The sequence below is a fragment of the Mytilus californianus genome, unplaced genomic scaffold (genome assembly GCF_021869535.1).
Source record: "Mytilus californianus isolate M0D057914Y unplaced genomic scaffold, xbMytCali1.0.p SCAF_4, whole genome shotgun sequence".
Lineage (NCBI taxonomy): Eukaryota > Metazoa > Mollusca > Bivalvia > Mytilida > Mytilidae > Mytilus > Mytilus californianus.
In genome coordinates, this window is record NW_026262690.1 from 50,773,861 (window position 1) to 50,799,460 (window position 25,600).

Below are 25,600 nucleotides of genomic sequence, written 5' to 3' on the forward strand. Positions count from 1 at the left end.
TTAAAATGTTATCTGTTGATTAAATAACCCCAACTCAAACTTACTTTCTATTACAGATTAAAACTAAAAAAAATAATTTTCTGTGTATAATTGTCATTAATAAATGTTTGAACTAAAAATCTGTAAAGTTCATAAGAATCACCGTGCCCTTTATTAGTAAAGACATTAATAGGTTTGTTTACATGTACAAATGATATCAAAAAACACTTTCTTAATAACATACTTTAAAAATGAAACTACAAATAAAACCAAATTCTATTAGAAATTCTTTTTGTTTGAATTAATTACTAGAAGTATGAAAATTTTAACTATACAACAAAGCAACAGAGCATATTTGGAATTATTCATAAAAAACAAATCATGCAAGAAAGTCCTAATGCATGCAAATGATTTAGGCAAGCTTTTGTTAGAAAGTTCAGAATGTTAGTTCTTAATATCTTCAGCATGCAAGAACACTTATAGTGTCAGTAATGAGGAAACACTAATTAGAGACATTCAAACATTTATCTGTCAAAGGTTGTTAAATTTTCAAGATAATGCTACTTCTAATTATTCTACTGTGGTTTCATCTATTTTTGTGGATTACTTGGTTTCCTGTTTTTGACAAAGTCTGCATACAACACTACATGAAATTTGATGTTGATTTATTCCCACGAAATACATGAAAAAGTGTTACTCACAAATAACAATGAATCCACACTATATACTATCTTTTTAAGAACATTTTCCATAGACTACTGTTTACACAGAGAAAAACATGAAGGTCTCATCATAGAAATTTATCACAACCAGAACAAAAACTTAACATTAGAGTTTTAATTGTGTTTCTTGAATATAGATATATGTTTGTGTACAAGTTTAGTACATGAGTAAAAGAATGTTATGTCGAGTAAACAAACCTTGTTATAAATGTAAACAAAATCTCCCAACTGTTTTGCTAGAATTCGTCGTCTGTCATTCAGTGGAAGTTTTCTACTTGGAACAACAACTTTGAATGGCTGCTGCAAATTTACTGCTGCCCTCTTTAAAAATCTTAAGACAAGGTCCTGTAAATGAATATAAAGTTAACAAACAATGTCTGAAATCTTTGACACCTCATTATACAGTCAATTTTTTAATCCCTATTGTCAATTTAATAAAAAAAGACATTAAATGAAAAATAAACAAATTTTCATCATGTTCTTATAACAAATTTCAAATATGAATATATAATTATATTTCACAATTATATTGTATAACGGAACAAAGAAAGTACCAATGATAAGAGTTAAGTGAAATTATCAAACAAATCTAATCCAACATAGCAAACATATCTATTCATTGATGACAGAGTAAACTTTAATGTGAGAGGACTGAAACGTAGGTCTAAGAGTAACAGGGAAATAAGCTAAGATGTAATAAAATGCTCCGCAGGGCGCATCTTGATACGACCGCAGAGGTCGAACCCTGAACAGTTGGGGCAAGTATGGACACAACATTCAAGCTTGATACAGATTTGCATTTGGATTGTGATTAAATATTTGACACAGCATAGGTTTCTGACACAGAATGAATGTGGTCTAAGAACTTAAAAATTTTAAATTGGACATTCACCTATTATGGTCCAATATCCAAAATCTAAATACATGGTTAGATTCAGCATATCAAAGAACCCCAAGAATTCAATTTTTGATGAAATCAAACAAAGTTTAATTTTGGACCCTTTTGACCTCAATGTGGACAAAGTTGATAACGGGGCCCAAAAATAAAAAATCTAAATACATGGTTAGATTCAGCATATCAAAGAACCCCATATATTCAATTTTTGTTGAAATCAAACAAAGTTAAATTTTGGACCCCGATTTAGACCAACTTGAAAACTGGGCCCATAATCAAAAATCTAAATACATGTTTAGATTCAGCATATCAAAGAACCCTAAGAATTCAATTTCTGTTAAAATCAAACTAAGTTTAATTTTGGACCCTTTGGACCTTAATGTAGAGCAATTTGAAAACGGAACCAAAAATTAAGAATCTAAATACACGGTTAGATTCGGCATATCAAAGAACCCCAATAATTCAATTTTTGATGAAATCAAACAAAGTTTAATTTTGGACCCTTTGGACCTCAATGTGGACCAATTTAAAAACGGGGCCCAAAATCCAAAAACTAAATACATGGTTAGATTCAGCATATTAAAGAACCCCAAGAATTCAAGAATAAAACCCCATTGAAATTGGTCAAGAAATAAGCAATTTATACGAAGTATCTTCTTTTGCACAATACTGTGCAATTAAATATTTCTTGCTATTGCGCAATACTGTACAATTGACAATTTCTTGCTATTGCGCAATATTGTGCTATTGGATATTTCTTGCTATTGCGCAATACTGTGCAATTGAAGATTTCTTGCTATTGCGCAATACTGTGCAATTGAAGATTTCTTGCTATTGTGCAATACTGTGCAATTGAAAATTTCTTGCTATTGCACAATACTTATTATATAATAATTTACACATCCTGTTTGGTGTGTATCTCCTACCATATCATTATTATTTGCTTTTAAATATAAATCAGAAATAACCAACTTAAAATGGAAAATTTTAAAAGAAAAAAAAAAGGAAAAAAAGAAAAAAAAGGAAAAAAAAAAAAAATCCCCCTCACAAATTTTTTGAACCCCCTTATGATTCATCACCCCCAAACTCAATCCCAGCCTTCCCTTTGTGGTATGGTATCTTGCAGTACAATTTCAGAGAGATCCATACACTTGAACACAAGTTATTGTCTGGAAACTAGAAAAATGTGTTTTTTTGCCCCTTTTTGGCCCCAAATTCCTAAACAATTAGGGCAATTACCCCCAAACTCAAACCCAGCTTTCGCTTTGTGATATGGAACCATGTAGTACAATATCAGAAAGATCCATACACTTACACACAAGTTATTGTCTGAAACTAGAAAAATGCTTGTTTTTTGCCTCTTTTTGGCCCCTAATTCCTAAAATATTGAGGCAATTACCCCCATCATCAATCCCAGCCTTCCCTTTGTGGTATGGTATCTTGCAGTACAATTTCAATGAGATCCATACACTTGAACACAAGTTATTGTCTGGAAACTAGAAAAATGCTTATTTTTGGCCCCTTTTTGGCCCCCAATTCCTAAACGTTTCAGCCATTACCCCCAAACTCAATTCCAGCTTTTCCTTTGTGATATGGAACCTTGTAGTACAATTTCAGAAAGATCCATGCACTTACACACAAGTTATTGTCATGAAACTAGAAAAATGCTTGTTTTTTTTGCCCCTTTTTGGGCCCCTAATTCCTAATATTTTGAGGCAATTACCCCCAAAATCAATCCCAGCATTCCTTTTGTGATATGGAACCTTGTGGTACAATGTCAGAGAGATCCATACACTAACACACAAGTTATGTCTGGAAGTTACAAAAATGCCCTTTTTGGCCCCTAATTTTTTTGCGGTCATATAAAAACTATTCAAATGCAGTTTAGCAAGCAATGTAGGTCAGAATTATAAACTTTTGGTCTTCCTAGAAGTGAAATCAGACATAAATTTTTATCTGTCTCCGTGAAAATGATATAAAGTAAGACTATGTCAGTCCTACTTTTGATAGAAGGCTATCTTGATCATCTAGATACAACCTAATACAAAAATTTTAAATTGTAGGATACTAAGTATCGGAGAGGTTAATTCACATATAACACTTTTTCAAGTTGAAGGGGCATAAAATGCAAGTCACAGTAGCCTTTCTTGAAATGTCTGTTAACCTCTCCTATTAATTGTGGGTCACTTAATAATATTAGAATGGATGTATAACTTGACATAAACTTATGCAGTTTTCAACAGCCATTATAGCGATTTACTTTTTATGAAAGGCAGTTCTACTCCATTAAATGCATCCATTACTCAAAGTTATATGATTGTTGAGCATTTACTTTCCGAGAATTGATATCTTAAAGAAATCTAAATATGAATCAATGAAGTTAATCATAAAATAGATTTTTTTTTTTTCTGAGAAAACATCTTATTTCAGGAAATATAGAGATAAAACAGTAGAAAGTTGCTATTCTCATAAAATTCAACTTTCTTAACTCAGTATAATGAAAGTGATTGTTTGATACAGTGCTTAGTGTGTGACATCACACAAACTTATTGAACATAAAATTTTGATACAAATGACATTACAATATCCAGGGTGTAGATTGCTGCATGAATGTCCTGGTAATTGTTTGACCTGAGATATACAATTTCTTAAATTGAGTTTTTTTTTCATTCAAAAGGCTTCTGATAGTGTTTCAAAATTATTACAAAATTTATGAATATACCTATCTACCAGTATAATCTTACCATCTGCTCATTGAGAGCATCTGAATCATCCTGACTGGATGGACTTCCCTCTGTCACCAATCTTTGTTGTACCCTCACTAAATACATGGCAAATGCTGACCTAGCTTGTACCTTACTGAAAAAACATAAACAGGTTCATTTCAACAAGGAATAATGTAGAATATGGATATAAGGTAAACAAAACATATTAGCAATTTTATAAGTTCAGTTATATTTGTTTATTGATAATACATATACTAAGTTATAAGAAAGAAGTGTCAATTTTGCTGTTAAAGGGTAAATTCATAAAGGTTGTAAAAGCAAACTTGATTAACATTGTAAGATCTTAAAGACAGTTCATTTGTTTTTTAATCAAGAAACTCTGGAACAACCCATAAGAATTAATTTCAGGTCAAAACCACTTATGGATCCTATTTTAGTTAGTAAGAGATAAAGCAAAAAATAATGGCACAACAATTTCTTTAAATGTTTTATAAACTTTTAATATATATCTCTAATGCTTGAAGCAAAAGTGAAATTCAGGTAATTTTATGGACGTATCATATTACAGGTAAAGCATATGCATATATGGGCTTTATATCACTTATCAAGAACTCCTTAATTACTATAATGTCAAGATCCTGTCTTAATTTTCTAAAAAAAATCATGTAATATGTGAATGAAAAAAAATAACAGCCAATAGACCATAACTGTTGTAGAATGTCCTCGGCTATACAACCTCAATGGAAATGAGATTTTTCTAAAACTAATTACACTGCATTCCAAGTAGTATAGTCTTATCATAAATGTTACACTATGTAAAGTATGAAAAAAGTCAATCAATATAATCTCTTTGACTTTTGGTGAGACAAAAATTGCTGACACACCTGCAGTTGATGAAATAAACCATACATATATCCCCCTTAATCAAGTCAAATATTTACAAAAATAACAATTAAAAAACACCTTAATTCCACAAGCATAAAGAAAGCTATTGCTGCACTTTGACTGATATATGAACTAAAGTATAATTATTTAAAATATGGAGTATGCATAACAACATCAACACTGGTAATACTTGTTAATTAGATACTTTAATCTATTTGCTTGGTTTGTTTTTTATACATATTAATGTATATCACTCGAAAGCTTCATAATAAAATTAGCTTACAGTATTTGTTATTCACAAAACCAAGGATAAAAGAAATCTACCCGCACTTTGAAGTGTACTGCAAACAGAAAATACATATAGACTACTCTTTATCATGCAAGTGACTCACATTATATTTTGTGCCATTCAATTAATTTTTATTTTTCTAAGTTCTGCAAGTGCAAACTTTATGAAAAGAATAGTTTGCCTTAAACATCTAAAAATGCTCAGTTTTTCTACACTATTTACAAACTAAAGTATTTTCTGCACAGATAAAAGAGTGCTATATCAAGTACTTGTATATAACAAAGTAAGATAGTCCACAGATAAAAGAGTGCTATTTTCAAGTACTTGTATATTACAAAGTAAGATAGTTCACAGATAAGAGAGTATATTAGTTAACATAAGATGCAGGTAACCTCAGTATGGAATATTTTCAGCAAATTATCGTTTACCAGGAAACTGACATCAGGATAAATTACACAAAATGCACATGAAACAAAGAGCTGCTTTAAAAGAATAATACTATTTATATCAAAGTGACATATATTCTTGGATAACTATTGGGGGATTTTTTTTTAAATAATAATTTGAGTGCATTTGATATTTTAGTGTCTTATTGGCACTCATACCACATCTTCTTATATCTATCTTATGTCAAAATTGCCTGAAATTTTAAATGGGATGATACAAAAGTAAATTCTTCCTTATAGTATAAAAGCATATGATATGAAGCATTGCTTTCAGGAAAATATAATAAGGCTATAATGAACAAAGGGAGAATACTCCTGATTATGTAGACTGTGTGTCACTTGCAATCTCTAAGAAAAGAGTGCTGTTTTGTACCTGACTGTTGAGCATCTGAAATATACATACAATTTAGTGGATGCACTTTAGGTTACATTACTAAATTTTGACCAGATATCACTGAATACATTTAAATATAATGGAGACACATTTTGTGTGTTTTTTTTTTTTTTTTCAGATACCAGTTTTTCTGTTATTTTGGTTAATGTCATGTCGGTCTCTCGCAAAAAAATCTACTTAATATTTCATAAAATAGCTGGTATTAATTATTAATCAGCATGAACTGGTTCTGAGGGAATAACTATGAATCAGTAGAATTCTATATAAATTAGGAAGTCTAAGGTTGTAATTTAACTATTACATTAGAAGTCTTAGCTAGACACATTATATCCTATCCTTAAATCCTATGACAGATTTCCATTATTACCTTAGTGTACAGCCTTTCTGCAGCAGTTCTACCACATTATATCTAGGTTCTCTGGGTGGAGTTGGAGGACGTTCCTCCTCAACTGGTATTTCTATTGGTACTTCCTTATGGACAGCCATTTTGGTAGTTGGTGGTTTTGGAGGTTTACCTACATCACCCTGATCAGATTTTGGCACTGACTTCTCAACCTGTACTTCTACTACATTTTCTTTCTTGGTCTCATCTTTTGATTCAGACTCTTTGACTTCATCATCAATTACATCATTTTCTTCATCTGACTTTTTGTCATCTTTTTCATCTTCTCCCTCTTCTTCGCCATCTTCTTCAGCCACACCTTGTGCTAACTTGGGTCTCCTTCTCACTAGATATAAAAAAGATATTAAAAATGTTGATTCCTCCACATAAACTAAATATCAACATTTTTCCATGCAAAAAAAACAGAGACAAGGTTTATATATATATTATTATATCTAGGTTGATATAATATCGTATTGACCTCAACCAAAGGCTACAATTGTTATATTATTAATCAACAACATGCTGTATGCCCTGTGCAATATGTTGTTTCTGACCTGCCAAAAGCTAAACACAACAGTCATGGTTGACGTGCTAACTGAGTAACGAAGTTTTAACGAATCACAAATCCTTAAAAATATTTGATTAATAATATTTTATTCTATAGCACGCCCTGTGTTAGAAGTAAACACAATATTTACTACTTATTTTTTTCAATAACAAAAAAAGTTGTTTGAATTTCCAGGAAAATATTGCATTATTCCCAGTAAAGTCCTTCCTGAGTAGTTGTGTATGGTTTCAACATGTTCATACTGCTGTCTTGTTATTGTTGGCACTTTTTTTAAATCAGAATTTTTAAAAAACCAATTAATGATTTTAAATCTTTCTAAATAAAATGCTGATTTTCTTCCATATTTCAAGTTAAACGCCAACAAAAACTTTATAAAACAAAAAACACGGAATAATTTGATAGCAGTAGATTTTTGACAACGGTATAAAGTTTACAATATTGTTTGATATTCTTGCAAAAAGGTTCACTTTAGTATGGCTCTTATCTGCATTATGGTTGAGGAAAAATAATGGCCATATTTTGCAAACCAATATTTCCACCAACTAGAAATGAATTTCAGACATCATATCTATAAATTAAATACCTCTTCTCCTCCTACGTCTGCCACGTCTGCCAGATCCTAACTTCCTTTCATACTGTCTAGTCCTTAGTATGGCCTGAGCATAACATTCAGCATACTACAATTCAGATAAGAATTTTACATATTAGTTTAAATAAGCACATGAATATGCATGTAAAATAAATACCAATTAGCAATCATTGTTGGTTTAATATATAAAGATAACTCTTCCTCAAATAAATGGTTTAATATGAATACCTGCTCATGGCTGATTAACATAGAAATTAAGATAGAGCTCCACATATCAACTTCATAAGAATAATGTCTTTTATTGTTGGGTTGCTGTCTCGTAGATATAATCTTTAATGTTCATTGAACATTTAAATTATGTTATTTCTTTTTTTTCCAAAACTTTTCTAGACATAATCCTTGGTAACATAATGTGTTTTCCAACATAAAATTTACCGAAATAGGAGCTTACTAGTTAATAACTCTGAATTGGAACTTTTCTTTTGCAAATAAGAAGAACTTTAAAAGAACTTAATTACAAAATTTCACAAGTATCATATACAGGTTACCAGAGGGATAAATTTTGCTAATGAAGACATGTACAATTTTAAGATATAAATATGAATAGCCATTTTTTGTATCAGAATGGTTGGAAAGTAAAACTTTAGTTTGTACTTTGCTTGTCTGAGGATTAGAGGACCGATTGCCTTTACTTGCCATTTGTAATTTGTTTGTTTATTAATTTGATCACAACTGAACATGAAAGCATCTACTTTAGACTTAGTTATTAGTAGTCCTGCATTTTCTGTGTTCTTTTGTATATCTAATCTAATATGTTAGTCACTTATACATGTATAAACTGCTGCAGAAAGCATTGGAATGTTTTATGCAATTTATTTCAATGGGAATAAATAGATAATATGTTTATGCTCTGAAAAGTTATTGCAAATATCTAACCTCAGAATCTGACTTGATAGATGTACCACTCAGTGAGGAATAGGCACTTCTGTAAAAATAAGTGAATCAAATATCTCACACAAATATCAAATGCCAATTTTGAACATGAAAAGACACTGAAATTTTTTAAAAGAAATCATGAACCTTTTTTTCCTTTGGTTAAGAATAACAATTCTTCAGCATCAAATAGCATATATCACATGTATGTGTAATAAATAAGATAGGTTAATTCATAGTACTTCATCAACAAGTCCATCAGTAATCAGCTAACATAGAACATTTGATTTAAGGTAGATGGAGAGGGTCTAAATTAAAAAAAAAACGTAGAATTATAGAACTATTATGATTGGCTTTCAGAATATAAAAATAAAACTTGGGGTCACCATTTTCTTTTTCTTGTATAAAACAAAATAGATAGTTTACTCTACATTCTTTTACACAATTAAATAACTTGAGTTATCTCCCCTTAAACAAACTGTATGGCTCAGTTAAAACAAATTTGCATAATAATAAGATAAATCACATAATTTTCTTTATTTAGATGCAAAATCTTACAAATAAATTGCATTCCTTTCTCAAAAGTTGCATATTTCATTAAAGATCTAGACAGATTAATTTTTGCTATTTCATTATCCAAAATGTTGGAAGACCACCAATCTACATCAAAACAGTCATTAGCACGGGAAATGAACTATACAAGATCTACTATTATACACCTGTTTAATTTCTCCCTAAAAATATTTAAATATTGAGATTTTGAATATGCTAGCTTTAGCAGTTATAAACTTATAAATTCCAAGAGTGGAGAAATAAATATAATTCAATCTAATCATAATGCATTCTAATGCATTTCAATTTTTTTACTGTATTTCCATGAGATTCTTTTTTCATGTCATTACAATGAAATGTGTAAAACAGTATTTTGTTAAGGTGGGAGTAGTGATAACTTACAAAGTCACTCTATTACAGAGAAATTTCCAAGACAATAATTACATACTACAAATATACAATGACTTCTAAATTTTCAATGCAACAACAACAAAGATAGTAGGACTATATCACTTGTAAAAGACACCCAGGTTTTCACTTGGTATTTAAAAAAATGCAACAAAACAAATAATTTAATTTGTACAAATAGAGGTTGAATTGTATTAGTTAACTGTGGACACAGGAGTATGTCTCCTCGACTGTTCATGGGTATTTACATAAATAATGCAAAGAGAAGTCCTAAGCTAATTGTAAATCTAAATGCATTTACTTAAATTTTAAAATTTTCTAAGCTTCTGGACATATCAAAATAAAATATATTTTGTACAAATTTAATTTACTATTAGACATAATCTTAAAACAAAACCTCTAAAGAGCTTTTTATGTATGGTTTACCTGGTATACATGACACTGACAGAATTGATGAACATGAAAAAACACTATTTAGAGCTTGTTATGTATGGTTTACCTGGTATACATGACACTGACAGAATTGATGAACATGAAAAAAACACTATTTAGAGCATGTTATGTATGGTTTACCTGGCATACATGACTCTGACAGAATTGATGAACATGAAAAAACACTATTTAGAGCTTGTTATGTATGGTTTACCTGGTATACATGACACTGACAGAATTGATGAACATGAAAAAAAAACACTATTTAGAGCTTGTTATGTATGGTTTACCTGATATAGATGACACTGGCAGAATTGATGAACATGACAAAAACATTATTTAGAGCTTGTTATGTATGGTTTACCTTATATAGATGACACTGGCAGAATTGATGAACATGACAAAAACACTATTTAGAGCTTGTTATGTATGGTTTACCTGGTATACATGACACTGGCAGAATTGATGAACATGACAAAAACACTATTTAGAGCTTGTTATGTATGGTTTACCTGGTTTAGATGACACTGGCAGAATTGATGAACATGACAAAAACACTATTTAGAGCTTGTTATGTATGGTTTACCTGGTATAGATGACACTGGCAGAATTGATGAACATGACAAAAACACTATTTAGAGCTTGTTATGTATGGTTTACCTGGTATAGATGACATTGGCAGAATTGATGAACATTACAAAAACACTATTTAGAGCTTGTTATGTATGGTTCACCTGGTATAGATGATACTGACAGAATTGATGAACATGAAAAAAAAACACTATGGGCAATCAAAATCTGTTAATCCAAAGTTGACCAAAAGTGATGGAAAAATAGGCATGAAAAAACATAGCCTCATAACATAGAAAAATTAAGAACCAGAAATATAAACCCATGTCAGGTGAATATATTTTGGAGTAGGTTTAAAGAGAAACATTTATTATATCATTTAATCTGTGATATGAGTTCAAGGAATAGCTGTTCACATTAATTTCAGTTGGATTAAACCATGTTCTATAATAGGGACCATTTTTGTTCCAATATCATCAATAAACGATTAAAGTATAGTTGTGGAAAGATGTCTTTTGTTTTTTATTTCATTGGGCTGCTGTTTCAATTTAATATATGTATATCCCACTTCTCTCTTGATGCAAATTCACACTTGTTCACTTCTTTGCCCTTTGGTATATATCTTTTGTATTTTAAGATTTTTCAAATTGCAGACAATACAAATTTCAGGGTTCACGTTAGAAAATGTCTAAAATCTACCTGTGTATCAAAAATACTTTAAAAATATGATATACAACAAATGTACATTCATGTGTGGGGAAAAAAGGAAATCGACATGCTGGAAATCTTTCTTGTTTGGAAAAGCAATAATTATTCTGTTTACCTAATTTCCCTACTCAATTTGCATTTCTTTGCAAATATGTCAGAAAATATTTTAATTGGCAGAGTTATTTTCCAGTGAAATAAGTTCATACAAAGAGTGGAATAGCTAAAACTAGGAATATAAACTTAATGGTAGTATAAAATTATACCTAATGTATATATAACAACATAATTATATCCACCAAGAAAAAAAGCTAAAGCATAATGATAAGAAACATCTACATGTCATAACTAAGTATACTCTGACTACAAACTCAAAATATTTACCGCAAATACTGCAACTTATTACATGCAAGAAATTTATGGTGTTTGCTGAAAGAATGTGAATCAGTTATAAATGAACAGAAGATAATGTGAGTATGCATCTAATTTTAGATCTGCCGATTGGTGGAAGTATTTTACTTACTTTGAGCGGAAAATAGAAGAAATTCTGAAAATCAATTCACACTGATCAAGCTACTGAATGTTTACTTGTATGTCACAAGTAAGTATACTCATATTTTGCACAAATCACTCATCATGCTTAATTAATTTGTATGTTCATCATTGAAAGCTGTTAACATTAGCAAAATCCAATTGATTTGGTTTATGACGATCAGTATGGAACTGATAACATGCACACAACAGAAAATTGTTCAAAAACACAATTTTCCTTTCTTACTATACTTTCAGTTGATCAAATTTACTATACTATGATGGAAATATGTAATTCAGTAGATGTAAGGTAACTATCAGTTATAGAAAAAATGCAATATGCTTTTTATGAATTATAAAATTACCACTACAAAACTTGGCATAGTAAAAAAATATATTACCTGATTTTATCTATCATAATAGTAAACAGTTACCCTCTTGCCTTAAGTTTTACAACTACACTTGACCAAAATCAATATATTTACATGTTTCTCAATATTTTTTTCATTACATATTTACCAACATAATAAAGTATTTGATTGACATGCCACTAGCAAAATATCTATTCAGTTCTAGTAATTACCTTGGGTCATATCTGAAATGTACCAATTTCATCTGTTATTTATAAGATCTTATTTTCCCTCTAATGCAGTACAAAAGGGTAAAATGCAAGTCAACTGCTACGTATGGTTATAGCGTCAAAGATGCCAAACTACTGTTTGAAATTATGGAGTTCATTTTGCATTTAATGTAAATCAAACAGAAAGATTTTTTATAAAAGTTTGACTCTGTAACATGTGTAAACTCTGTTAGATTTTTTTTTCGCTATGTGTGATCAACATAAATTATCAAATACTTTGTGTCAAAGTTTTATATAGTGTGTTATAAAGTACAACCTTGGCAGCTAAAACAACAAAGATTATATGAATTAAGCATCAAACAATCAATAAAATAGCACTCAGATATATCTTGTCAATTTGAAGAACAAGAGTGCACACACTGAAATGTCTGGCCTTCTTTACTAACCATTGATTTTATGTTGATAGTCATAAATACAAAGCTTTACTACAAGTAACACATAACCTTAACATGATCCAAGAAAATAAGGTCAAGGTCAGATAAACCAAACGAGAAATACATGTACACCTTACAATCATTCTATAAACCAAACATAGTTGACCTATTGCTTATTGTTTCTAAGAAACAGTCTTAAACAAGAAAACTTAACATTGACCAATGAACCATGAAAATGATGTCAAGGTTGGATGAACCATGCCAGACAGACATGTACACCTTACAATCAATTAAGGCATTAAATATAGTTGACCTATTGCTTATAGTATCTAAGAAACAAACTTAACCATGAAAACTTAACACTGACCAATGAACCATGAAAATGAGGTCAAGGTCAGATGATACCTGCTAGACAGACATGTACACCTTACAATCCTTCCATACATCAAATATAGTTGATCTATTGCTTAAAGTTGAAGAAAAACAGACCAAAACACAAAAACTTAACACTGAGAAATGAACCGTGAAAAAGAGGTCAAGGTCAAATAAAACCTGTGAGACTGACATGTACATCATAAAATATTTCCATACACCATTTATAGTTGACCTATTGCATATAGTATTAGAAAAAAAGACCAAAACTCAAAAACTTAACTTTGACCACTTAACTATGAAAATGAGGTCAAGGTCAGATGACACCTACCAGTTGGACATGTACACCTTACAATCATTCCATATACCAAATACAGTAGACCTACTGCTTATAGTATCTGATATATGGACTTGAACACGAAAACTTAACCTTGTTCACTGATCCATGAAATGAGGTCGAGGGTCAAATGAAAATTGTCTGACGGGCTTGAGGACCTTGCAAGGTACGCACATACTAAATATAGTTATCCTATTACTCATAATAAGAAAGAAATTAACATTACAAAAAATGTTGACTTTTTTTTCAAGTAGTTACTGAACCATGAAAATGAGGTCAAGGACAATGGACATATGACAGACAAAAACTTCGTATCATTAGGCATCTATATACAAAGTATGAAGCATCCAGGTCTTCTAGCTTCTAAAATATAAAGCTTTAAAGAAGTTAGCTAACGCCGCCGCCGCAGTCGGATCACTATCACTATGTCGAGCTTTCTGCGACAAAAGTCGCAGGCTCGACAAAAAGGCAAGTTGAAGGATTCAGGTATTTTAAAAAATCTTCTTAAAAATAAGAAATTCAATTAAAGACATAGAGCATTCCGAAAATATTTGGTCTGTTATAAGTGCTCCTTTAAACACATCTTATCCAAAAACAATTTTTGGGACAACAAACTAGAGGCTATTAAGAGCCTGTGTCGCTCACCTGCATCTCAAACAATGGTCACTTTTTAGTAAAAATCATCATTAAAGGGGAATAACTCCATTAAGAGTCAACTTACAATTTCAGTCATGTTCATGTATTTGTAGATCTTATCCTGCTAATCATTTTTCCGTTTTAATGTTTCTATTTATCTATTATAGTTTTCAAGATAATAGGCAAAAAATGCAAAAAAATGTTAAAAATTATCATTAAAGGGCAATATCTCCAATAACGAGTGGACTGAAGATTTCGGCCATTACTGCTTATTTGTGGATCTTGTCTTACTGATCATTTGTACTATTTAAAGTTTCTATCTATCTATTACAGTTTTCAAGATAATAGGCAAAAATGGGAAAAATCGCCTTAAAGGACACTTACTTCAATAAGAAGTCAACTAACAATTTTGGTCTTGTTTGTCTTATTTGTAGATCTTGTCTTACTGATCATTTTTGCTATTTAAAGTTTCTATCGATCTAATAAAGTTTTTAAGATATAAGGCAAAAACGCAAACAAATTGGTCAAAATCATCATTATAGGGCAATCACTCTAAAAAGGAGTCGACTGAAGATTTCTGCCATGTTGACTTGTTGTAGATCTTGTCTTGCTGATCATTTTTGCTATTTAAAGTTTCTGTCTTATCTATTATAATTTCCAAGATAATGTTGTCTGCTCTGTGGTCGGGTTGTTGTCTCTTTGACACATTCCCTATTTCCATTCTCAATTTTAATAGTTGTAAAAATGGTAAAATTCATCATTTAAGGGCAACAACTCCTATAAGAAGTTGTCTGACAGTTTTGACCAAAATAAACAAAGGTAGAGCTAAACATTCTGAACATTTTTGCCCCAGTCAGATTTTCTCGATCTATAACAGTTTTCAAAATAATAGGCAAAACTTGCATTTTACCTCCATGTTCTATTTTTATTCATGTCTGCCATCTCGGTTGGGAGGTGGGGTCATCAGACACATTTTTTAAACTAGATACCTAATGATGATTGTGGCCAAGTTTAGTTAAATTTGGCCCAGTAGTTTCAGAGGAGAAGTTTTTAATAATAGTTAACTGACAATGACGACGGACAACAGACGATTGTCGCCAAGTGATGAGAAAAGCTCCCGTGGCCTTATAGGCCAGGTGAGCTAAAAAGAGCTCACTGAAGCATGAATGAGGAGACAATAGATTTTACTGCACAAAACTTAAATCCATGTATGCTAATGCAAAATTATACTAAAGAATAAATGGTCTGTCATTAGTACATTTGTACTTCTTAATAATCAGATCTAATAAGAATACTTCTGAGCAAAGTATTAATCCAAAACCATTGACAGTGGACAAGAGAACAAGAACTAATTAACTGTTTCAACCAGAAATCAATGGATATGTCAAAACACATTATAGTACCATTTTTTTCAAATGTACCTCTTCATAAAACACACCAAAACAAAAAAACATATCTTAGCAATGCAAAACAGAAGTGTGCTTAGGGGTTTAGTATTATTAATGATGATAATGTCATTAACATCACCAGAGAGTTAAAACTTTGTCTGCAGCTTTCATTGGAGGTACAATAAAAACTGATGGGACAATTAATTCCTTAAATCAACTATTTGTTTCATTGACTGGTATTTAAGCTATCAAAGTCAAACATATATAAAAAAAAAATAATATTCATTTTGCTATGCTATGCAAAAACTACTATGCTGTGAATTGTATATTCACGAATAAAAAATCAGCATGTGCAAATGTGAAAAATATTATCACCACTGACTGGAAACCAATATCTTCTTCTCATACTATATAACTTAAAGTTTAAAAAAAATTCTGGGAAACACCATTGTTGATTAGATGAAATTCAAGACAGGGTCTCTCAAATAACAATTTTTTTACAAGCATTTAAAAATGTATTGTCTGAAAAATCTATGTATGAGAAAAGTCCAATTTTCACATTAACATAATATTTTGTGCAAGATATTTATATAATTGCAGAAACATGCTTTTTTTAATCAATATTTAGTTGAAGCTTCAAATAAAATCATATTTTTGGCTAAGAATATCACGTATCTATATATAGCACACTAGAATTAAGAAATGTTTGGAAGATATTGGTATCCAGAAATTTAAATCATCCCCTCAGTTATAATAAAGACCAAGCAGTAAGAACTAACTTAAAGACGTACTTAGCTCTAGCACCAACAGATGTGGTCCCAGATCTACCACTGGATGATACACCGCTAGTCTTATGTCTGAAAAAAAAACAGATATTTAAATATTACAATCATAAAAATATCCTCCATTATGAAAAAATTGTTTGAACAAGTATAGTAAAATGTGTTTTTGTTTCTTTCTCAAATTTATTGGGCAGGTCAAGATGAATAAACTGCTTCGCTGAGTGCAGCTGGATACGCCCGCAGAGGTCTAACCCTGAACAGTTGGGGCAAAAATGGACACAATATTCAAGCTTGATACAGGTCTGAATTTGGATTGTAATTAAATATTTGACATACATCTATTATAGGTTTCTGAATAAATGTAGTCAAAGAACTTGAAGTTGGTTATATGAATTGAGTTTATATTCAATTAAAGATTTCTTGCTGTTGTGCAATACACTGTGCTGTTGCCCAATACTTAGTAAATCTGTTGTCAGACTAAAAACAAAAAAAATTATAAAATTCTAAAGGGAGCTTACATCAATAGATATAAACAGTTCACCAAAGTTTCAAAGAATTGCTGAAAGCATTTTTGAGTTTTTGTCTGAAAACTGGAAAATCCCCCCTTTTTTAATGAATAAACCCCATAATTCGGAAATGTAAAATCTAAAATTTATAAATTGCTAAAGGGAGCTTACATCAATAGATATCAACAATTCATCAAAGTTTCATGAGAACTGCTGAAAGCATTTTTGAGTTATTGTCCGAAAACTGGAAAATCCCCCTTTTTTTCATGAATAAAACCCCATAACTCGGAAACGTAAAATCTAAAATTTATAAAAATCCTAAGGGAGCTCATGTCAATAGATATAAACAATTAACCAAAATTTCTTGCAAGTTGGTGAAAGCATTCTTGAGTTATAGTCTGAAAACTGGAAAATCCCCCTTTTTTTAATGAATAAAACCCCATAACTCGGAAACGTAATGTCTAAAATTTATAAAAAACGAAAGGGAGCTCATGTCAATAGATATAAACAATTAACCAAAATTTCTTGCAAGTTGGTGAAAGCATTCTTGAGTTATTGTCCGAAAACTGGAAAATCCCCCTTTTTTAATGAATAAAACCCCATAACTCGGAAACGTAATATCTAAAATTTATAAAAAACGAAAGGGAGCTCACGTCAATAGATATAAACAATTCACCAAAGTTTTAAGCAAATTGGTTAAAGCATTTTTGAGTTAATGTCCGACATGTTAACGACGGACGGACGGACAGACGGACGGACAGACGGACGTACAACGGTATACCATAATACGTCCCGTAAACGGGCGTATAAAAATTTATATCTAGCAGCAGAGGACATTTTAGAGAAAAAAAATCCGACATTTGAGCGATAAAGAGTTCAGAAATGTTTGCAGTGTTTTAATTATCATGAAAACTGTGATGTGATAGATATCTCAAAAATAAAAACTCATATTTCAAATCTAAAAAGCATTCTGAATTCACAGTAATTCCACCTTGAAATTTGGTATACAAAATTTCAACAAAATCCTAAAATGCAATCCTCTATCATAGTATACATCTATTTTGTTCAAAACTGATCATAAATACCTTTCTGGATATAATCTTTGATGAACCATCAAGTTATTGGTAGTGTTGAACTGTAAAAAATTCCTAAAAAAAAAACAGAATTTTGTGCAAAATACAGAATTCACAAACTAACAAAATTACACAAAACAACAATTATATTCCCCACAAAAAAAAAAATAAACAGAAAGTTCAATAAACATAAAAGTATTTTTAAATGAGTGCAATCATATGCCATTCATCAAAACTTTTTGGATTTACAAACAGATTTCAATGCATCAATATTTTAAACAACCTTCTTCATTTAAGTATATTGTTCATCTTAAAAATTTATTTAAGTCTACATGGAACTACTGTATCACTAGCCAGTCAACACTGAGGTTGTGAGTTCGAATCCCACACTGGGCAGGTGCACTCGACTCCAATCTTAATTGACTAGGATTGTCAGTTTTCCTACCGAAGGTCATGGTTCTCTCCCGGCAATTTGGCTTCCTCCACCAATAAAAACTGACCGCCATGAAATAGCACAATAGTGTTGAGAGTGGCATTAAATACCAATCAATCAATCAATCTATTCCATTTTTTTTTAACCCAGATAAGAAATTATGTCTATATGAAATTTTACAGAATAAACAACATCTTTGATAACAGGAAAATACAGCAGAAAATTACTGAAACAGAATAGCATTCCCCTCCATCCATTACAGACCCTTATGTATTATTTTATTGGAACAAGGCTAATTAAGTTTTCAAAAGTGTTGTTATTTCTACTTTTTGCATATCTATGTCTTTTCTGCACTGTCACAATCAGTTTGTTTCCTTCAAAAAAATGTTTATACATTTCAAATCTTTAGCTGAAAATAAATAATAAGACTAGAAATGTCATTAACCGTAAAATCACTGACTAATGGTGGCAAATATTTGCCTGTTAATATTATTACAATACAAGTTTCCTTCGTGTACTTTTTTTACAGGTAACAGTTATTAGGTAGATTCAGTGTTGTGTCAAGAGAAATACACCAACCTACAAATGCATCAAATATTTTGTCAAGATAAAACCAACCTACAACTGTACAGTACTTATTTATGTGCATTGAATACTTTGTCAAGAGAAAAAACATCACCCTACAGGTATCCTTTCAAAAAGCATTAAGAAATTTCTTTACTTCAATCACACAACAAAAGTAGAGTAACTAAGTACAGTAACTACTTACATATAGATATCCCAAGAATCAGCAGTAGGGAATATTCTCACATAGCCTCCTTTTCTTTGATCCTCCTCTTTGATTCTTCTGAGAATTTTTATTTCATCACTATTCAGTCCTGCCATTCCTTTGTTAGCAGTGCTATTTTGATTCTTGTCACCGTTATTCCTTCCTCCTCCTGTACTAGAAGCTGATTGAGGTCGCTGTCGTTGCTGAAAAGAAAATATTTTGAAAATTATAGAAATTTATCATAATAAAACACTTCCCTGAAAAAAACAAAAGGATAATTTTTCAATATACATGTACAAACATACCCATAAAATAAGTGCAAAAAAGTCAAAATATTAAAAAAATATTGAAAAAGATATAATAATTGGCTTATACCACTCAGTTCAATATATTTTAATCTGAAAGGGCAATGAGTACTGTTGACTTATTTACCATGCAGTGATAAAAGCTATTTCACAGTTTCAATGTCTTCCTAAAATTGATGGTAGGCTAAAGATCCATTTTACACCAAATTGTTAGTCACTAATTCATAAACTATATCAACCAACCGTTTGACAACAGTTCTATAAGTTCCTATAAATAGCTGTCTGCCACGAGCGAACATCATGCTAACAGGCAAAGCGACATAGATGTACACTAATTTTCTACCTCTATGTAAATCCTTGAAATTTTCCAAAGGAACTATAAAAGCCCCTAAAATAAGCTTTAAAATATCTATATGCAATTGGTGCTTTTTAAATATCTTTTACTTTTGTCATTAAAAAGAATTCATATCTTATATGCACATAATATAATTTTATGAACTATGATAAAAGACATGAAAAATATAAAATGAATCGCTCAAAACTATCGCTAAATCTTCCAAAAGTTTGCAGAGTCCTTAACCTTTCACATTCATTTTGAAACCCTATCAACAATTAAATTAGCCCCTTTTACCCATCCATTTAGAGCATGCAGAAGGAAACAGCCTATTAGATAATTCACTCCACAGGTTTATTGATTAATTTTAGTTCTGCATCATTTGATCATAAGCCATATACCATGTGTTTGTAATTGTACATTTGTAGTGAATAATTTTGATATTCGATATCAAAGCTTTCCTCACTCTTCTGTGACAAATTCGGTTAATGAAATATACCCCTCAATCCATCTTCAACCAGAATCCTTAAAACAAATCATTTGATAAATGCACCACAAACAATTAATTAACTTTTGTTTCCCGTTTAATTATCAAAATGAGAAAACAATAACACCATGTCTGCTTAGATATTAGCCCAAATGTTACAGAACTTCTATCAATGTACAAACCCTCAGTAACTGATACCAAGAATCCTGAAATATAACATCTTTCTATTTCAATAACACTTTCTTCTACTGGAATGTGTAACAGTTCTTCTCTTAAAATTTAGTCAGATGTTCTTTATACATTTCAAACACTTTCTATTCTTCAGAAATTATTTTTACTTTGATTTTTTTTGCAATATTACCTAGTTCATCTAGATTGTTTTATGATAAATTATTTTTTTCTGCAAATCAAAATATTGCTTCTTAACCAAATTGTTCACAGTTAACAATTATCAAAGTCAGTGATTGGAAGTGAGCTTTCCTGATATAAAAAAAAACCCACAATACATATGTTATAAATTAGAATTTTTGTGAGCAAATATAATTATAATAATTGTATCATTGTTAATTGGAAGTCAAAAATTCTTCAAACTTAGATTATTTCTCTGCACAGTGTTACACTGGATATATTTTTGCTTCTTTTAACTTAATTTCATGATAAACATCTTCTCATAAAATGTATTTTAATGTTGTCAATTTAAAACACCACAATTACAGTTAATACCAATCTATGAACAGTAACAATTGAAATTGTATAGGAAGTAACAGTTCAAAATATACTTAGCTGCTTAATGATAATTATTTCCTTCTTAGTTTTACATTATAGTAATAAAATCAGATTTATAATTCAACAAATTTCATAAAGAATTAATTCAATCACCATTCTGATTACTTTGTTCTAAAGCTCCACTGATTACAGTGATTTTATGAGTATGAAATGACGTGTGTTTTAGTTGAGGTAACGATAGTCTCTCTTCATACAATGGACTTGTCTGGGGTTCAATATGTTTAGAAAGAAATATTTCATTTTAAAATGTTTGAAATGTCGGATTTTCACATCAAATTTTACATTGTATCAAATGCAATAACATTTGAATATTTTGAACACTCATTTACTTTGCTGATGATAGATTATATGTCTTTTCATAGAAAATCTGTGGTCAGTAACTCAGTATGTTTCTTATTAAACTATAACTTCATTTTTCTTAATGGTGGCAACTAAGAGCACCACAATTAATCAAATTTTCAAATAAATCAATTAAGAGAAATAAATAGAGAATGTGTCCATGGGACACAGATGATGCCCCGCTTGAATTAACATTATGAAGGGACATAACTCTAGAACAGTAAAAGTGACACAACCCAAAATGAAGCTTGATCTGTGTTTTGTATTAATAAACATTGTGTATAAGTTTCATAACATTTGGTTGAGGCAAACTAAAGCTAGAGAACATAAACCAATTTTGGGACAGACGGGTGTACAGATGTACGTACAGACAGACAAGGGTAACACTTAATGCCCCTGCTGCTGCGGCGGGAGCATCAAAAATAATTAAATTTGGGTTTGAGAATAGGGGAAAATGATTAATCCTACAGTGATAGCCTTATGCAAAATGTAAAAAGCTTAATTTTTACAATCAATGTTTGCTTGAACTATACCAGTAAAATATTTGCAAATGTTGGTCTTTCAATAAAATCAAGCATTTTTAAAAAATTGCTAAAATTCTGATAACAACAAAATATGTATGAAAAGAGACAACTTTTATGATATTACAAAACACCAGAGGTCACATGACTTACCGCATTGGTAGCAGATGAAGGGCGATATCGTGCTGACTGGAAATAAATTGTGTGTTAAAATAAGCAACTGTAAATGCATGTGAATTAATTAAGCAGAAAATAATCTATAACCACAATTTAAACAAAATAACCCAAAAGCTATGCAATGTCTTCAAGCATTTTAAAGACTTTTGTATAACATCAAAACTGAAACAAACTCTTAATGAGATAGTTATGAATGTACATATACAAAACAACACCCTAACTGAATGGACATCTTCAACATCTCAAAGGATGCATTGTTTGCTGACAGAAGCATCATTCAAGTGTGACTAAATCATTTCAAGACAAAGTTCTTTGCCTCTGTTCTCCTAGAACTTCTTTATATGCCTACAGCTACAAGGGCTTATGTGTCTACAGGACATCACACTCCACTCACAATATAACATTTCCTTGTGCAAAGAACCATGAAATCTAGGTCAAAACTCTAATTTTGGCATGGATTATTAAAAGTTTATATCATAATGAACATGTGCACCAAGTTTATATCTGTAAAAACATACAGATGGCTAAAGAGTTAATTTACTGTTCTATTCTTTATCAAATTTTACATAAACCATGCCATGGATGTCTAAAGAGTTAACTTACTGTTCTATTCTTTATCAAATTTTACAATTTATACACACTGTTTAAATAGACCTCACCAAGCATGAAGTATTTAGTACGGGAACAACAATAATATTGACTGTTTTACAGTACTTTCAAAAGATTGGTAATATACCATGATAACAGAATGTTACATGTATTGACATTGTTAACTTGGTTAACATGAAACAGTTATTATTATTTAAACACAAAACCAATCAATATTTACACTATTGTATGCATCTCTGGCCATTCTCACTGACTGTAACAGGCAAAAATATATTTCTCAAACAGGTGCAAACACACAAATAAAATTCTTTTGCTGCTATGCTGACAAACATTTTCATATAAAAAATTATACCTATACATGTATATATAAACACAGAACACAACATAAAGCAAAGTAGAAACTGTGTCATATACCAAAGCCTTAGCTTTCAAAGAAATTCTACACCAAATAATCCCAAGAAACTTTTCATTTCATAAGTAGTGTTTTTTATGTTATCTTGATATTCAAATATTTCTGCCAAACAATCAATAATTCAGAATGTAATAAAAAGTGTCTGAAAACTGTTTTTGTTGAAATAGAACTTGCCCATTAGACATGTAAATCAATAGATGTAATTTCTCTAAAAGTGCCAAATAAGGAAATTTTGACTTCAATAGCTTTTAACAGTTTATAACTTGAAAGGGATAGAGTTACTGCAATGATAAATATCCTGATGGTTTTGAGCAAATTACCTTTTTTTTTAATCAGCCTCATTTCATAAGATTTTTGGTACCTTAAGTTTTTTTAATTTCTAAATCTGCCACTTCTTAAATATATATGTAGGATATTTTAACAACAAAATTTCCAAATACTTATAAAATGTTTCTCAGTATTAATCAGTGTACCAAAGATTTAAATAATCAGTCTACCGAGTTATCTGACTTCGGATCTAACAACTTTTCAGCAGATAGTCTCCACTTCTTTCGATCCTGTGTATTAATATAAACACAAAAACTCTATTCAATCTATCCAATATATGTACATATATATTATTAAGACTTAAGCTCTGGTTTAAGAGTATAGAAAAGTAAGCTAACATTTTTGCATGCAAAATTTAATAAAACATGCATGTCTATGTATTAACATCTATATTTCTACATGTGTTTTTCTACATGTGTTTAAAATATAAACTCTCTCCTTGGAGATAATGCTTTTGAGCTTTTAGTGGTCAGTTAGCAATTGAGCACTCTTTCATAACAAATGCAATTAAGCAAAATTTAAGCAAAATTGAAGACAATAAAGAAATGAGACCAGTTTGTCGGTCTTTTTTTGCCATGGTATTGTCAGTTTTACTTTTGACTTTAACGAGTTTTGAATGTCCTGTTGGTATCTTCCACCTCCTTTTCTATCATGAAATTTCTAACATTTTTGAAATTATTTAGTATGGGTTAATGGGAACAGACATAAACACAAAGATATAAAAAAAAATGCCAAAATTAATATTTCTGTTAACGAATTTAGGAATATAACTAATTGCAAAATAAACCAGAGAACAAAGAAATAATAACTAAGTTGAAGATTTGAAACTGAAAGTCATGCAACGGACATGAGATCTTTTACAAAGAAACTGTTATATCAGTGCCAGTAGGTCATGGGATATTAAAAAGATATTGACTGTTAAATATAACATTTAAATTAAAGATTTTTAAAAAGGTTGAAATTAAGGGAATAAAAAAGGTGCTCAAAACATTTCACGAATTAAAGAAAATACTCATGCAACAAACTTGCTACATAATAGAATTTCTTCATTATTATACATAAATACATGTTACTCAATCAGCTATATCAAAATGTATATAATACTGTAAATTCTTCATTTAATCACTTGTTTTTTTTGTTTTTTTTCAAAGTTGAATTTTGTGACATTATTTTTCTAATCTTCATTACAAAAGCTAAGAAATAAGAATGAACTACCACTGAAAAGCAGCATGTAAGTTTACAATTTGATATATCTGATTTGCAAGTCAGAGTAAAAGTTATATAGAAACATAGTCTATATAGGCTTCTCACCGTTATTTTCCCAGTTATTCTCTCTTTCTGACAATTCAGAACAATTTATCCTAAATTACCTGAGCATTACATTTCCAGTGTATTCAACTTATCGTTATTTTTAAATGAAAATTCAATACTTGTCAAATTACAGTTGGAAAAATATCATAACATAAAGGAAGTAAACTTTTCAAATTAGCTGTTACAAAAGTTAACATTTATGCATTGTAAAATGCTGAAATTGTAGGTTTTTATTTTTTTGGAGTTCAGTAGAGGATGAAATATAATATATCAATACAATAACATGCATATTTTTCAATATTTTAAAAATGAAACAGTAAGCTGGTATGCAGTTTTTTATTTTATAGTTCCAATAAAATATCATTGAGATATGAAAGAGTTCATATCCAATTTTGTATTCACTTAATGGTTTCCCTTATTAATACTGCAAGAGCAGAATATTGATTACTGTGGCATAAATGTTACATGGCTCTAGCTAATAAGAAGCCATTTTAATTAAAAGAAATTCTATACCATTAGAGCCAATAATGTTTAGCTTGAAAGAACTTACCCTTAAGGCCTCAAATAACTGAAGTCAATTCATAATGAATTTATTTTAAAAGAAGTTCATATCAAATTTATTTTGAATAAAAACAACATTTTATTTTTCAACTGTCAGTTTTAAATTTTAAAA

General features: G+C 30.3%; 1 protein-coding gene and 1 long non-coding RNA gene across 23 annotated transcripts in view; one reads left to right on the forward strand and one right to left on the reverse strand.

Annotated features, from left to right (window-relative positions):
* Positions 1-25,600, reverse strand: part of LOC127698380 (tubulin polyglutamylase TTLL5-like) — a 66,168-nt gene that overhangs the window by 20,605 nt on the left and 19,963 nt on the right. For 5 of the 22 annotated variants that reach the window (XM_052201796.1, XM_052201814.1, XM_052201808.1 and 2 more), the window contains exons 16-29: positions 25,478-25,495; positions 24,928-24,954; positions 22,245-22,280; positions 20,628-20,651; positions 19,320-19,522; positions 18,130-18,192; positions 16,548-16,613; positions 12,002-12,025; positions 8,815-8,863; positions 7,873-7,966; positions 6,704-7,064; positions 6,316-6,330; positions 4,341-4,455; positions 900-1,046 (exon numbers count right to left, since the gene is read on the reverse strand). In XM_052201796.1, the coding sequence (XP_052057756.1) occupies positions 900-1,046; positions 4,341-4,455; positions 6,316-6,330; positions 6,704-7,064; positions 7,873-7,966; positions 8,815-8,863; positions 12,002-12,025; positions 16,548-16,613; positions 18,130-18,192; positions 19,320-19,522; positions 20,628-20,651; positions 22,245-22,280; positions 24,928-24,954; positions 25,478-25,495 (1,242 nt within the window). Of the gene's footprint in view, positions 1-899; positions 1,047-4,340; positions 4,456-6,315; positions 6,331-6,703; positions 7,065-7,872; positions 7,967-8,814; positions 8,864-12,001; positions 12,026-16,547; positions 16,614-18,129; positions 18,193-19,319; positions 19,523-20,627; positions 20,652-22,244; positions 22,281-23,097; positions 23,131-23,786; positions 23,847-24,927; positions 24,955-25,477; positions 25,496-25,600 lie in introns of all 22 variants that reach the window. The other 17 variants (XM_052201800.1, XM_052201794.1, XM_052201793.1 and 14 more) reach the window with 16 other exon arrangements.
* On the forward strand, positions 17,356-17,800 carry LOC127698439 (uncharacterized). Its single transcript, XR_007980838.1, has 2 exons — positions 17,356-17,434; positions 17,597-17,800. It is a non-coding gene; the product is annotated as an uncharacterized LOC127698439 (long non-coding RNA).